General features: G+C 36.7%; 1 protein-coding gene across 19 annotated transcripts in view; it reads left to right on the top strand.

The window, feature by feature from the left end:
- CADPS2 (calcium dependent secretion activator 2) overlaps nt 1-14980 on the top strand; it is a 496160-nt gene that overhangs the window by 377777 nt on the left and 103403 nt on the right. For 12 of the 19 annotated variants that reach the window (XM_070616445.1, XM_070616450.1, XM_070616435.1 and 9 more), the window contains 3 exons: nt 4351-4414; nt 7611-7734; nt 9757-9777. In XM_070616445.1, the coding sequence (XP_070472546.1) occupies nt 4351-4414; nt 7611-7734; nt 9757-9777 (209 nt within the window). The remainder of the gene's footprint in view (nt 1-4350; nt 4415-7610; nt 7735-9756; nt 9778-14980) is intronic. The other 7 variants (XM_070616447.1, XM_008514417.2, XM_070616451.1 and 4 more) reach the window with 1 other exon arrangement.

Here is a 14980-nt window from a genome sequence, read left to right as displayed (position 1 = left end):
AAAAAAACTACTTATGTCCAAGATGGAGTAACAGGGATGATATTTACCCTTCCACCTGAAATAGTTTTTTTAAGGGCAAGATATGTGGAGAAAATGATTTTTAAGACATTAAACATAAGATAATAACTGTGTTTCCTGAGAGATGGGAAACAAATGAATCAGCCCTTTAATTGACCCTGCTTACTGCCAGGAGTGTTTCCAGGCCATGGCCCAGGGAGGAGGAACCTGGGTGGACCCCAGTGGACATCTTGACTTGAGGAGACAGAACTGGGAGTCCAGAGAGGCAAAGCAGCCAGAGTTCTCATGTCAAAATTCTAAAGAAGAGAGACCTACAGGTATTTGCTGGGAATCCCCCTAGAATCTTCAGCTAAATACTGATCTGTGCCTTGTATGTGAGGAAACTATTCAAAGTTGGGCAAAGAACTATATGAAAGGATTACAGGGGGAAATCCTCAAAGCTAACACAGGGCCAGGAGTAATTCCAGTTTCCACCACCCAGAATGGAAACCTTCTAATTCATGGGCATCAGGTATAGTACTTAGAGGGGTTTGTCTCCATAGTGGAAAAAAACTATTCCTCGAATAAACACTGTCGTGGTTTCTCCTAATGAGGATTAAAAAATCAAGAGTCAAATGGATCAAATCGTTTTCAAGTAATTTACATTCCAGAACAAAGTTCAAGAATGTTTAAAGGAATACAAAATTGTTCAGTCATCAATAAGGTAAAATAACAATGTCTAGCATCCAGTCAAAAATTTCCAGGCATATAAAGAAACAGTAAAATATGACCAGTGAAGAGAATTTAAAAAACCAACCAGAAAGGAAAATGATACCGAAGATAGAATTAGTAAACAGTAGTATTAAAAGAATTAACATTATCACGTGTCATATGTTCAGCCTGCTAAGGGCATCAATGGAAAACCTACAGCTAACATGATACTTAATAGTGAAAGACCGTTTTCTACCTAAGATGAAAAACAAGGCAAGGTTGTCTGCTCAAAAGTCAATGATCGAGGTAACGTGGTATGGAGAGTCCAGAAATACACGGATATGGTCAATTGATTTTCAACAAATGTACAAAGTTTACAAAGTATGCTTTTTTTCAACAAATGGTGCTGAAACAGTTGGATACCCAAATGCAAAATATTAACCTGGATCCATACCTCACACCTGATTCAAAAGCTAACTCAAAATGGATAGGCCTAGAAAACAGAAAATCTCAGTGTCCTTGGACTAAGCAAAGATTCTTAAAACATCAAAATCATAATTCATAAATGGAAAAATGTTCCCTTGAACTTTTCAACTTTTGATCTTCCAAAGACATTGTTGGGGGAATAAAGAGATAAACCTCAGAATAGCAGAAAATATTTGTGCAATACAACCCCACAAAAGACTTCTGTCCAGAATATATAACTCTTAATAAGAAATGAAACAACCCAATAAAAAATTGTTTTGACAGATATTTCAGCAAAGATATATGATGGTGAAAAGATGCTCAAATCATTACTCTTTAGGGAAGTACAAATTAAAACCACGAGGTACTACTACATGTCTATTAGTATAACTAAAATTTTAGAAAATCACACTGAACTAGCAGCCATTGGCATGATTGTGAAACTGGAATTCCGCGTACACTGCTGACAGAAATGTAAAGTGATACAACCCACTTTGTAAAATAGTTTGCAGGTTTTTAAAAGTTTAAGTGCCTAACGTATGACCCAGCCATTCCACTCCAGGTATTTTCCCAGGAGGAATGGAGGCATATGTCCACAAAGACTTTTACATGAATGTTCAAGCCAATATTATTCATAATAGCAAAAACATGAAAACAAGCCAGATGACCATCACCAAAGAATGGGTAAAAAATGTATCAGAATACTTCCAAGCAATAAAAAGGAGTGAACTGTTGATACATGCAATAGCTTAAATGAATATCAAAATAACTATGTTGAGCGAGAGAAATCAGACCCAAGAAACTACATACTTTATAATTTGTTTACATAAAATTAGGGAAAATACCAACTAATGCAGATGATGGAAAGTAAATCAATGGTTGCCTGGGGTGGGGAAGAAACATTTGGGGGTCATGAATATGTGTATTACGTTGATTGTGGTGATAGTTTCACAGTTCAAAACTTATCAAATTGTGTACTTTAAGTAGGTGCAGTTCGTTTAAATGCCAAAAGAATCAGCTAATAGTTAAGAACATTTGCTAGAGAAATTAATTGGGGAGGGGGTGGAACTGACATAAAGGAATTCTGTTTCTCATTAAAAGCCTCTTAGAAGAAGTTTCCTTTTAGACTATATGCATACATAACTGATTAAAAATAATGTGTTTAAAATGGGTAAGGAAAAGAAACAGCTTAATCATGGGACAAGTCCATGCAGGCTCATTTATCTGTGCAATTAATTTATTGAAGTGGGAATAGGTGATTTCAGTTTATCCAGATTAGGTATTAAACTTGGTTGAATTTTATTTGATAATTGAGTGTTTTCCACTTCACTTTGCTATTATAGAGCCGTCAAAGTGGTAAAAACCCAAAATATTTATCCTGAAAGGCAGAACAAAATGATTCCCTTCTTTTAAAACTTGTTTTGTACAAATTAATTAAGCTTCTGTGTAGTTATTTTCTGTACTTTATTGATTCAGGATTACTTGTAGTCTGTAAATGTGTTGAATTATTTACACATCGTGGGCAGCTAATGCTAATTCAGAACATACCCAGTGGGACCTCAGAGCCCTGAAATGCTAAATGTAATCTGGGGATCAGTAACATTCCATTCATAAAATGTGTCACCCACAGGTTAATGGAAATAAACAATAGGAAAGACAATGGGTGGATTATGCAAATGCACTGAAAAGATTTAAGCAGGAGGAGGGGACTACAGAACCCAATTTGTGTTTTATTGAAACGTGGATTAAGCTTTATGGTCAACAAAATGATTAAAGCTACTTTGCTAATTTGCTAATTCTCTAAAAAGCGCCACTGCACAGGAAAAACTCTATCAAAATAAATTGGTTGTGGCTTTTTTGGTGTGTGGGGAGAGGATAAGAGGGTGAACAGAGGCAAGATTAAGCAAAAGAAATTTTTAACAGTAAATGAAATGATAAAGAGTATTCGAAAGAAAAATTTAAGCGACTAGATTAATGACTTATTTGCATTTATCTGAGACTAATGAAAGTTTCGTGAAACTAAAACCCAATCCTAATATAGATTCAATGACTGCTTTGTGAGAAATCAATCTTTTTCTTTAAAATTTGGTCCTATAAAACAAACTTAAAATATAAGGAAACCTGTTCAAATTACAGCATGGAAGAAAATTATTTCCTTGTTAACTACATCTTAGAAAATGTCTACTAAGCCCCTAAATAATGGCAAAGGACTTGGAAATGAGGAAACTTCCTTTCAAGTTATTAGTTCAAAGATTTCTGAGTCAGAGCAAGGTGGCAGCCTAAGGACAGCCCCAGGGGCTTGCAGCACTGGGTCTTGGGGCGGTGCAGTGGGCAGGGAGGGGGTACTTCGCTGAATATGGTTCCACAAAGCAAGGAGTTCCAGCAGGATGAAGTGGCCCTGATGTCCTGTACTCTTTAAGTGGAAAGTGACCTGAAGAGGGACTCCCTGGTAAAGAGCAATAAACTTGTCAGCACCACGTGGCAAGTAACTTCTGAGCAGCCCACTCACTCTCCCCGCCACTGCCCCTGACTTCAGAACATCCATAACCTGCCGCTACCCCCCCCCCCCCGCCCCCCCGCCTCGTTGTCGGTGTGTTTGGATCCCATGGGACTAGAAATACCGCAGATTAACGACTCTGCGGGCAAAAGCGCTGCCGAAGGTTTTTGTGTTTTGTGTGGGGCCGTGGGAATGGTTGACATGAGCATAGACAGGCAATGTCTATAAAGGAGTCTAACTGGACCTTTGTCCTAGAAGTTAGGTCTGTGGTGTACGGTTCCATCTTAAACCGCACATAAATGTACGAGGAAAAGGAGGAAGCCGGTGCATTTTATTGTAGAGCTTGAATAGCAACAAACTTCGAAGGGAAATTATTCGGGACTTTAAGTATCTCTTTACTCATAGGACCCTAGAGGTTCTTTTTCGTTTCCTGTGTTCTTTCTGTCCATGTATCATCAAGACTTTGAACCTTTTTCATCACAGTTGACGCATTTACTGTTTAAGATGTTTAAATCGTGGGACTAGGCAAACTTCCGCAGGTAAAATTTCCCCAGAAGGTCGATGCTGTTTTAACCACCTTTCGTTGTTCTCCAGAAATGCCAAGTGATAGAAGAGGGAATTATTTAGCAGTCTTGAATATTAAATGTTTAACTTTTTTATTCCTTCTTTTGTTTTTAAAGATACTGTTTTCCCTTCGGACGACCTGAAGGTGCTCTAAAAGCTACACTTTCATTACTTGAAAGGGTATGTTTGAACATTGCTTTATAAATTGTTTGCGTTCTCAGTTGCTCTGTATTTTAGTTATTCAACTAGGCAGACAGTCCCGTTCCTCACGATGCCTGTTCCTCTGAGTCCACAGCATTTCAGCAATTTCTCACCTTTTAGTGCTACATTCAAACTCCCTATATGCCTCCTTTTCCTCCCTAAAGCCTTTCTGAAGCCTCCCACTGCCATCCTGTGCTGAGCTCATGGCATCTTTTTGGTATGCCATGGCTTTGGCATCCATTTTTCCCACCTCTTTTTTTCTGTCATGAAGTAAGTATTCTTCTTTTTTTTTTCAGGTGAGTATAATCATCTCTGTTTTTCAGATTTCACGTTTGTCCTTTATTATCTCCCCTGACTTATTTGTACTTCTCCCTGTCATATTCCTCATACCTATGAGTTTTTCATTTAATATTCACAAACATATCATTCCTTTCATTCTTAATTCATCTTAGAATTTATTTCAACTTGTGTAACTTTAAATGAATTCATGAATCATGGAAATTCATTTTCCCACCAAAAATAAAGAGCAAACAAAATTTCACATCCATGCTAAAAATCATTTATTAATGAAAGTATATATTCTCCACTCCTGTTTTTGTGGGCAGATTAGGTTTGAAAGGGAAGTACCATCTTCATCTGTGTCTATAAAACAATTCATAATCTAGTTGGAATCTAACAGTTAAGTGACATGAACAACAACTATTCCTTATCAATATTAAAAATATTTTTCACTTAGCCGTTAGATTCCAACTAGATTATGAACCGTTTTATAGACACAGATGAAGATGGTACTTCCCTTTCAAACCTAATCTAACGCAAAAAATGAGAGTGATTTGATTATTTTGGTCCTAACTTATTGACTTCAGGTACTTGTCCATTTTGCTGCCAAATGAATTCCAGGTACTACATTGTTTGTTAGCACGTTTATTAAAAACAAAAAATGGAAGACATTATTCAATCATTTAAAGACTGGAGAGGTGAAGGCAGCTAGAACTGACGACTAAAATGACGTCTTTGGATTATAGATTGGTTTCATCCAAATATCCCTGTCTTATCCTTGATTACTGTGCATTCAGTGATAGAAATATTATTGTAGTAATTATCTGTTTTCTTAGAATTTGTATAATATTAAGAGCTGCATGTAACCCAGGCTTTTCAAAATATTAATTTCATCCTGTTCATTCAGGTAGCAGGGATAAGATAAAATCCTTAAAGAGAGCTTTACTTTTTGGAAGGACGTCCCATCCTGGGTACCTCGTACAGCCTCTCTGTTCTGGTTTCCATGGTAGTGCTCCCCTCCCCCCCCAGCAGGAAGAGTTAGTAATAGCAGAGATGCCCTGGTGCCCTGGGCTGACAGGTGGCAGGATGAACAGTGACCTTTATTCCAGTTATAGTCACTAATCATGTCTCTGGCTGAGTTGAGAGAGAAATCATAAAGACCATTTTTTCATTTTCATATCTCTGTACTGACATCTTAGAAAAATAAAATCTACACGTGAATTCTTGATACTTACGATGCCTTGAAAGAACATGATGAGGAGGCGTGAAACAGAGGTTGTGTCTCCCTGTTTGAACTTGCAGCCTTTCTCTGCACTTTGCCAGAAAGGAGGATTCAGTGCCCCTCGCTCCAAATTAAGTGTCCAGCTCCTGGATAATATGAAATATTGCCTGATTTCCACCCTAGGCTCACCTCTGTAACAGACATATGTATTCTAATTTTAACAGCTATGTTTCTTATTTAAAAGTTTGTCACCAAGGGAAAGCCTAATAGTAAAGGTCATGGTTCTGCATGTGGAACAAAATTAATCTTAAATTTAAATTTTGTTAATAATCACATTAGAAATAATAGTGCCTCTTCACGCTTGTATATTTTTTTACCATAAGCAGAAGGATTTTTCTGGCTGCAAAGGGTCTAACGTGCAATACTAATTCAAGTGCCAAATATATGTCAGTGTGTTAAAGATTTTGCTATAAGGGTATGAAGGATAGTTGAATTTGATAAGAAAATTTGTAAGTGATAAAGTTTGCTGTTTTCTAAAGAAACCTTGCCTAACAAAATTAAAAGATGCTGTTAAGGATCACCAGTGCTTGAATGATTGAATAAATTTGAGATTACAAAATCCTAAGTACCAAGGCTGATCGAAAAAGAATGAAATAATAAAGAATGAAATAAATGAAATGGATGTCTTCATGTTCTTTCAATGTTTCTTTGAAGATAAAACACAGATAGAATAGTATGAACGCTTACAGAAGCGTTCTTCTCTATATTTAACATTTTGCATATATTTTATAATTTGAATGTAAGCAAACCAAGAAAAACTGCATTAAATATATGGAAAAATAGTTTGATGGTATAATCAAATCTCTTTGTGAGTACTTTTGTCACTAAAAAAGTTTTAAGGAAAATTATCAGTGAGTCACTATAAAAGTGCTTATAAATATATGCACTTTTTTTAATTAAAAAAAAAGCTTTTTATGTTTTCCCCTTGCCAGTAGTAATATTTTTTAAGGAAAAGTCCAAAAACACATTGTAGGAACACAACAGCAAATGCTCTGTTAATTTTTTTTTTTTAGTTTCAGAAAGTTTCCATGTATTTTAACATTTGATACTCCATTCATTTCACTAAGACAAAGAAATTTTCTCCTCCCTCAACAGATCCTAATTATGAAAATTTAATTAGTGAGAATAGAGGTCTTGGTGTTTTATAGAGCTCAAGAATGAATCTTATTCTTAACAGAATTTTTGTTATTCCTTTCATATATATTGCTCGAAAGATTTAAAGCTTTTAAATTAGGGATGTGCAAAACAAACTTTGTTTATGACTTATCCCAAGGACTATAATCCTGATCTGAAACAGCTGCTCTAATGGTGTCACGGGTCCCTGGAGGAAAAGTGACAGTCACACTGAATGGTGGCTTGGCCTATGGGAGGTTTTGATATGCACAAATGAGGCTTAGACAGGAGGAGCCAAGACTGGAGGATTACGTTCCCAGTTGTGAAGTGCCGACTCCTTACTTCCCTTCAGTGTTACCTAGGACCCCTTCCTAGTAATAGGTCTGGAACAATTTGGTAATTTGTTTTTAGAATTTATTTTATACAGTAAATCTCTCCTCCTCTCCCCTCTCTCTCCCTCCTCTCTCTCTCTCTCTCCTCTCTCTCTCTCTCTCTCTCTAGGTTTTAATGAAAGATATTGCCACTCCCATACCAGCAGAAGAGGTGAAAAAAGTGGTCAGAAAATGTCTCGAGAAAGCTGCCTTGATCAATTACACTAGACTCACAGAATATGCCAAAATAGAAGGTCAGTGCAGTGAGCAATTGCCGAAGTGGCGGTGAGAGCCAACAGTGCCTATTCACTGAATTTTCTGTGAGCAGTCCTTTCCTCTCCCGAACAAACCTGTGCCGTGGCAAAGGGAACTGTCTCATTAAAATCTCAGCTGGTGCACTGAAGAGCTTTTTCCTATTCATTGCTTTAATATGCCTCCTGGGACTCTGCTTGAATGAAAGACCCAGGATTCATGCTTAAGTTGTCCTTTGTTCTTACTTTGAGTTTTCAAGAAACCAAAAGGTGTTTTCATGGGTTGTATTTTTTGACATTACTGTAAGTATGTCTAACGTTTAAACTATGGGCAGTGTGTTCTTTCCCGATCAGTACAGTGCAGTACTGCATAATTTTATTTTCTGTTCTACAGCGTCACTCAGAGAAGGAGGAAACTTGTTGATTAGTGTAAGGGCTGAAATAAACTGATAGAGTTCCCTGCAACTTTTAATTGCTTGCAATATATTGATACATTTGAAAGATGAGATCTCTTGAGAGGACTGTGCATTTTTTTTCTCTTCAGGTTTTATTCATTAAGGATACTGAGATTTAAGATTTTTAGAAATAAGCAGATTGAAATTTGGGGCAAAGTCACAATATCAGTGTTTATTCAGTCCTTTGATATAATTAAAAGTAATAGAAAGGGCCTCAAATTCTTCTGATTATCATAAAACTGGCTTGTGTAGTATATGTAGCATTAACTTAGGGAGGTAGAAAGTTTGCAATGTTAAATACTTATATCTAAAAATAAAAGTAAATCATTCTTTAGGAAAATTTTAGTAACTTAATATAAAATTGTACTTAATTATAAATGTATTAGTTAATATTAAGATAGTTTCATCAAAATTCGAACAATGAAAAATATTGATTATAATTGGCTATGTTATGTTCTTTTTTTCTCTCCAAATCTGATCAAGCTTTCTAACAAGCATGCGATAACCAACCTCCTGAGTGATTAACAAAAAAGCCATCCCATCACTATGGCAACCAATATTATATCATGAGAGTAACAACATGAAACCTCCTTAGTTACCAGTTTAACATCATTAATTATGGTATCATGTTGTGTTAAAGCAAAAGCAATGAATATTAGATCATTTGAAGAAAGTGGAAGATAGATTGGCATTCATATTTTGAATACTCATTCAAATAATTTTCATGTTTTGGGAATATTGGGTGTTGTGAACACAGATTGGAAGACTTGATATAAAAATAGACATGTTGAAACCTTTCAAATCTGGCAAAGAGAAAAAAGTTTGTGGACAACCTAAATAAACACAGTGTTGTTTTATTCAAATGTCATGCACCCTATCCAAAAAGTCTATGAGAATCCTTTTGTTCTTAACTATTTTAGTTAATATTTTTTACCATTACCTCGTCCAAGAATACTGAAAAGATATGCAGTATGTTTCTTTGTTTATCTCTGTGTTTTCTAGTCATAGAGACCTTTTTAATATGTACACATGAAGAACCTTCTTTTATTTTATGCAGCCTTGGACTTCTTTCATTAACCAGCTAGACAAACATGTTAACATTGCTGATCAGAAAGATGTAGCTATTTTTCTGGATCACACATAAAAACAAGTCTGTGTTAGAGAAAGCCTATAATAGGACCAAATGGACACTGAGCAAGGAACTCTCCCACCTCTTCCCTTTCTGGAGTCACCCTTCTCTTATCTGCAGTCTAGTGTGAGAACATTCTAGAAAACGGATCCTAGAAATCTAGTCAGGTAGGAGTATTGAGCAGTCCCCTTTAGGAAAAACAAAATGCATGCTTATCAGATGAGAAAAATTATGTTTTTCATTATCTCCCTTCCCCCTTTTTTGTATCTTAAAAAATGAAGTGCTTTTGTTTTGTGCTCAGGATCAGACCAAGAACAAAATCAAATTTAAGTTAGAAATAGGAAATGGGCTACTTTTCTTTGCTTGGTTGGCCTTTTACATTATGTGAGCAGTGTGGGTAGAGTTTGCTTTCCTCTTAAATTCTCTTTTCTTATGTTTTAGGCCCCGCAGAAAAGGAAACAGGTAATTCATGTCTGTGCATGCCGTGCGGTTATTTCTAACGTGGTGGTGTTGTGTTGTGACGTTGATAAATAGCCCTCTGCTTTTTGGAGCTCCTGTTAGATCACTTTGACTAAGATACTGAAAATACTTTGACTTTGTTGGAACTATTGCTAATGCTCTGTAGGGAAAATATAGGCCTTTTATCTTTATAAAGGTTCAGCAATATTTTTTTATATGAATTCAAAATACCAGAGGCTGTATTAATGCTGTGCATTATGTTTTAAGCATGGACCCTAATCTTATTTGGAAGCCGTTGCCGATATTTGAAGGACTCTTACAGCTAGAAAAGAGGACCATCTTTCCTTTATCACTCCTGAAAAATAACATAAGAGTAAAAAGAATAAATGCTGTTAAATGCAAAGTGAGCAGTTTTTAAGTTTGGAAGTTGTTAATCATAGGAATGAGCAGAAGTTATGAAATCTCATTCTCAAGAAATTGCTGGGAAAGAGTTCTCTGGGTCTCCGAATTTTTAAAGGTTTTGTTTTTTCTTATACTACTTATCACAATTGTAATTAATTTAATTGCACATGCTGATATCTGTGTATTCGCTGTCTGCCTCATCTTTGGCCATTTGCAGGCAGAGTCTTTACTGAACTTGCTAACTGTTGTACCTCAGCACTGTGCCACTGACACAAAGCAGGTACTCAGTACTTTGCAGAGAGACAAGAGGTTGGTTGGTTAGTTCCGTCTAAAAACAATGGAGCAAGAGACAAATGACGATCCTTTCTAGTCCTAGTTTTCTCATCGTAGTCAAATTTTGCATGCAATGTTATAGACAAGTTTGCTTGGGTTGTTTTTAACTGAAGGCTTCCATTAAGGGCTCTGCTTCTTTTTTTCCTACCTTTTTCAATTCTTTTTTCCAGCCTTTGACCCCAGAAAGTGTCAGAAACAAAACACTCAGAGCCAGGAAAAGGGGAAAGAACACACCTACAATGATCGCTAACGTGCACTTTAGACAAAATGAATTAGGAAAAACCATGACTGCCATCCCCTCTTATGACAGCCCATTGTGATAGCAACAGTCCCATGCTTTTCAACAAACTTTTTCAAAACCTCTTGTGGCATTTTGTTTCCCACAACATTTCTGTTGTGAAAATAGTTTTTATACAGTTTTCAGACAAGAAGTCCAGGGTTGTTAGTGGCTTTCCCACTGCCATCAAGTAAATAGAGTTAGATGTCCTGATCCTCAACCTACGGAGGCCATGCTCCTTCCCCCATGAAATATGGAGGGGTCACAATGCGCCTCATGAAGGATGGGGCAGAGGCGGTTGCCCTGTTCCCATTAAAGAGGTGGGGAGAGGAAAGTTGCTGTCCTCTGTACGTTTGACTTCCACCAGATGGAGGGCCTCCCTTCACACGTATGTAACATCCATACCCCTGTTCGACTGCATAGGCTGCTAACTCTAGGAAAAATACTTTTTCAAAAATTAAATGCTTGCAGAGAAAAGAGAAAAAAATCAGTGTAGTCTGAGTAATTTAAGTGGATCAAAGGGAAAGCTAATCTCCATGGAAGAATGTTCTGAAGTAACAGAAGAGAGGTTTTTAAGAAATGCAGTTTTATTCCTTTCATTGCATTTGGTTTCAAGTTAACAGAGTTACCAAGTAAACGTTCTTGGGGGTGCTTTTAAAAGTGAGTGAAAATGAGAATATCGGTTGCATACGTAAGAACTCAAATGCTTGATGAGACTTTCAAACAGTACTCTCTTGAGCATTATAATCATTATCTTCTGGTAGTTTATACCATGTAAAGAGTCAAATTCTGTCCAAGATTTGTCATAATTCTGTCATGTATTGACTGCCTATTGCCCTGGAAGTTTTTTATTTACACTGATTCAATAGTTCCCTAAACAACTCTACAAAATAAATACTTTATAGAAGAGAGAACTGAGACTTTAGACAAAGTTAGTGACTTGCACAAAGTTGTGCTGTTGCTGTTAAAATTCAGCAAACCTGAGATTTGTACCCATGTCTCTCGGACACCAGAGTCCTTCATGCTCTTCCCACTGCCCTGCCTCCAAGGCTGTCTGATTCACAGTAATGGCAATTTTTGATAAACACCTCAGCCACATCACAAAAGGAAGGGTTAATATTTGTAGGGTCACTTTTTCCAAAAATAGTGATATTTAGTGATAAGAGCAAACACTTACATGCCAGGCACTAGTCTAAGCACTTTACATGTATCCATTCATTCCTTCCTTACAACAGTCCTTTATAATAAATAATATTATTGTTCCTTTTTCAGGAAACTGAAGCAGTGGTTCCTAGCTACCAGCCAGTGTCTGGTCTCGTACCTAGTAAGCGGGAGATTAGAACCCACTGTCTGCCTCTTGAGTTGTCTCCTCCTTTGCCTATGTCCTCCTCCCTCCTCTTTCTCAGCAAGCTTCTATAGTTAAATTTGCTCTCAGTTAAAATGCATGGATATTTGAAAGGAAGTCTGGAACAGTGCTGTCAGTGGACATATGATGGAAGCCATATATGTAACGTAAAATTTTCTAGTAATCACATTAAAGAAAGAAAAATAAACAGGTGAAATTAATTTTAATAATATAGTTTAACCCAATATATTTAAAATATCATCTAAAGTGTATTCAATATAAAAAATTATTAATGAGATATTTTACCTTATTGTTTCATACAGTGTCTTTGAAATTTGGTGTGTATTTGACTCTCACAGCACATCTCAGTTAAGAGTAGCCCCATTTCAAAAGCTCATTTGCCACATGTGGCTGCTGAATTGGACAGCACAGGTCCCTCGTGTAAGGCTAAGAGTTGGACTCCAGAATGTGAATCTTTTTATTTTTCCCCACACATTTTACAGTGTCAGGCGTTGAAAGTGATTAGAATTTGCAACCTCCCCCCAACTCAGAGCATCTCTCCCTCTTCTCTGCTTTATTTTTCTCTATAGCACTTATGATCTAACATATGATACAGTTCGTTCATCCTATTATTGTTCTAGAATATTAGCCCCACAAGGGCAGGGCTTTTGTATTTTAATAACTGCTATATCTCCAGTACTGAGAAAAGTGCCTGGTGCATATTTGGTGCTCAGTAACTATTTATTGAATAAACCAATGAATTTATGGTACAGGGAGTGATCAGACTGTTTATAGCAGAGAGAACATCTGTAAACTGGCAAGCTGGCTTGCAACAGGTCATTCAAACCAATCACTGAGAAATTAACAATATAGAGCAAAAAATGAACATTTGAAAATTACAAGATTGGAAAAATTAAACTAGAATTTCATGCCCTTATCATGGGGTGAGGGGCAAGGAGGCATTAGGTCTGGATCACAGAAGCCAGAGGTTGTAGATAGGAAACTAACCTGTTTCAGTTGTTTCTGTAATTCAGCATGATGCTCAGTTTTCACTCAGTTCTCTTCCATCCTTGGGAATTCTTCACACTCTCCATTGGCAGCACAAATTTACGAAATAAAGGGATTTTACAACTTTGTAATAGATGAAATAAAACAAATGACTTCTCTCTAAATGCCTCCTTTCCTTCTTGGGAATTATTTGCATTTTGAGATCTTGAAAACAGTTCATTTTGAGATCTTAAATTTCTAGAAAGCTATATTTTTTAAATTCTAAGAAATGTTTGAGATTTGTGCTGTTACAAAATCAACTCGTTTTCTTCTTTGGTTTAATTTTATCACTACCTATACTTTGTATGTAATAATAAGATCCATTCTCTGTATAATCTAAGGTTCAAAAGTAATACTGAAACTTCATTTTCCAAATTGTTTTTTAATCACATACCTTATTGATGCAAATTAGCTGTTATTTTTACAGAAGAAACCGTTCTTTAATTCAAGGAATTTCTTATAGACAAGAACAACAATAATACATCTCATAACGGCCCTTGCTTTCTCCTGAAACTACGTATCATACTGTGACTTACGATAAAAGAGGGGAGACCCTCCCTAGAGCTTGCCTTGACCTGAGATCTCTTGCCTAGTTTTGGCACCTAGGCTGATTGCAAATCTGGAACCATAGAGGCGCCTTGGACAAAAGGTAGCGTGGGATGAGCAGGCAGAGACTTTGTGCTGAGCATCTCTCTGGCCCTCCTGTTGCCAGGTTCCCAGGTCTAACCCCAGTGCTCTAATTTTCAGAGTCTCGGTTGAACGGGATAGTGATGCTTTCCCTGAGGGCTGCGCTGCTTGCTCTCTCTGAGAGAAGGTGTTGCACTGTGGCAGTCCTGACGTCATGAGGGTGTGTTTGCCACCTGGGTGGCATTTTAATTTAGCACTCCATTGTCAGAGTGTAGCGATAAATAATAAATAAATAAAATCTGTTCCGCTTAAGGGCGTGTGTGTATAGAAATGAGTATATATGAAAAACTGCACACCTTTTTGGATAGTGTGGCATGGATGCAGGGACCTTGGCCTAAAAGTAAAATCTTGGTGACCATTTCTGCTTCTGAGTCAAATTGTGTTTTATTTTAGAATTTTTGAGAAAATAACACAAATCTGTAAAAAAAATTTTAGTTTTTAAAGCAATATGTGTATGTGTAGTAAAAAGTCCTTGCTTGAGCTACAATGATTTGGTATCTATGATCATCTGGATAGAGACTAAATTAAAATTTATTTTTGCCCTATATATAAAGAAAAGTTGTGGGTATTTTTCAAGTGGTCAATGAATTATTTAAATCTCCCAAGAAAGTAAATTTTTTCTGATAGCCATAAATTACTTTGATTTCCATCGTCTAATATGATACAATTGAAATGTTAATTTTAAACTATTCTTATCAGTACGTTCTCATCAACATACTGAATTAGATGGCATTAACACCACTTCTTTGCCCCACCATTAGCTTTACTCTATGTAGTGCACACCAGAAAGTGGTAAGACTGTGTTCCCTTTTAAGTACTATGTAAATGATATGAATTCACTTTGACCTTTTCCACATCTGATCTGGAGAAAATGTGGATTTCTAGTAGGTTTATTTGCCTCAGCTTTTCTCCCGACAACTCACCAGCCACTCAGGATAACAACCCCGCACTACATAGTTGGTGCTCACACCAATTACCTCATGGTAATGTTGACAGATTAATTCCTATGTAGCAAAGATGTTTTGGGGGCATAGTAAGGACGAGTTGCAGGGATTCTTGACTAGAAGCGGCAGACGAAGACATTCTTTGCTTACGTCTGACGGTGCTTTAAAGCT

Source organism: Equus przewalskii, chromosome 4, assembly GCF_037783145.1.
Source record: "Equus przewalskii isolate Varuska chromosome 4, EquPr2, whole genome shotgun sequence".
In the NCBI taxonomy this organism is placed as follows: Eukaryota; Metazoa; Chordata; class Mammalia; order Perissodactyla; family Equidae; genus Equus; species Equus przewalskii.
The sequence above is the reverse complement of the archived record's forward strand: the minus strand, read 5'-3'. Positions and strand labels throughout refer to the sequence as shown.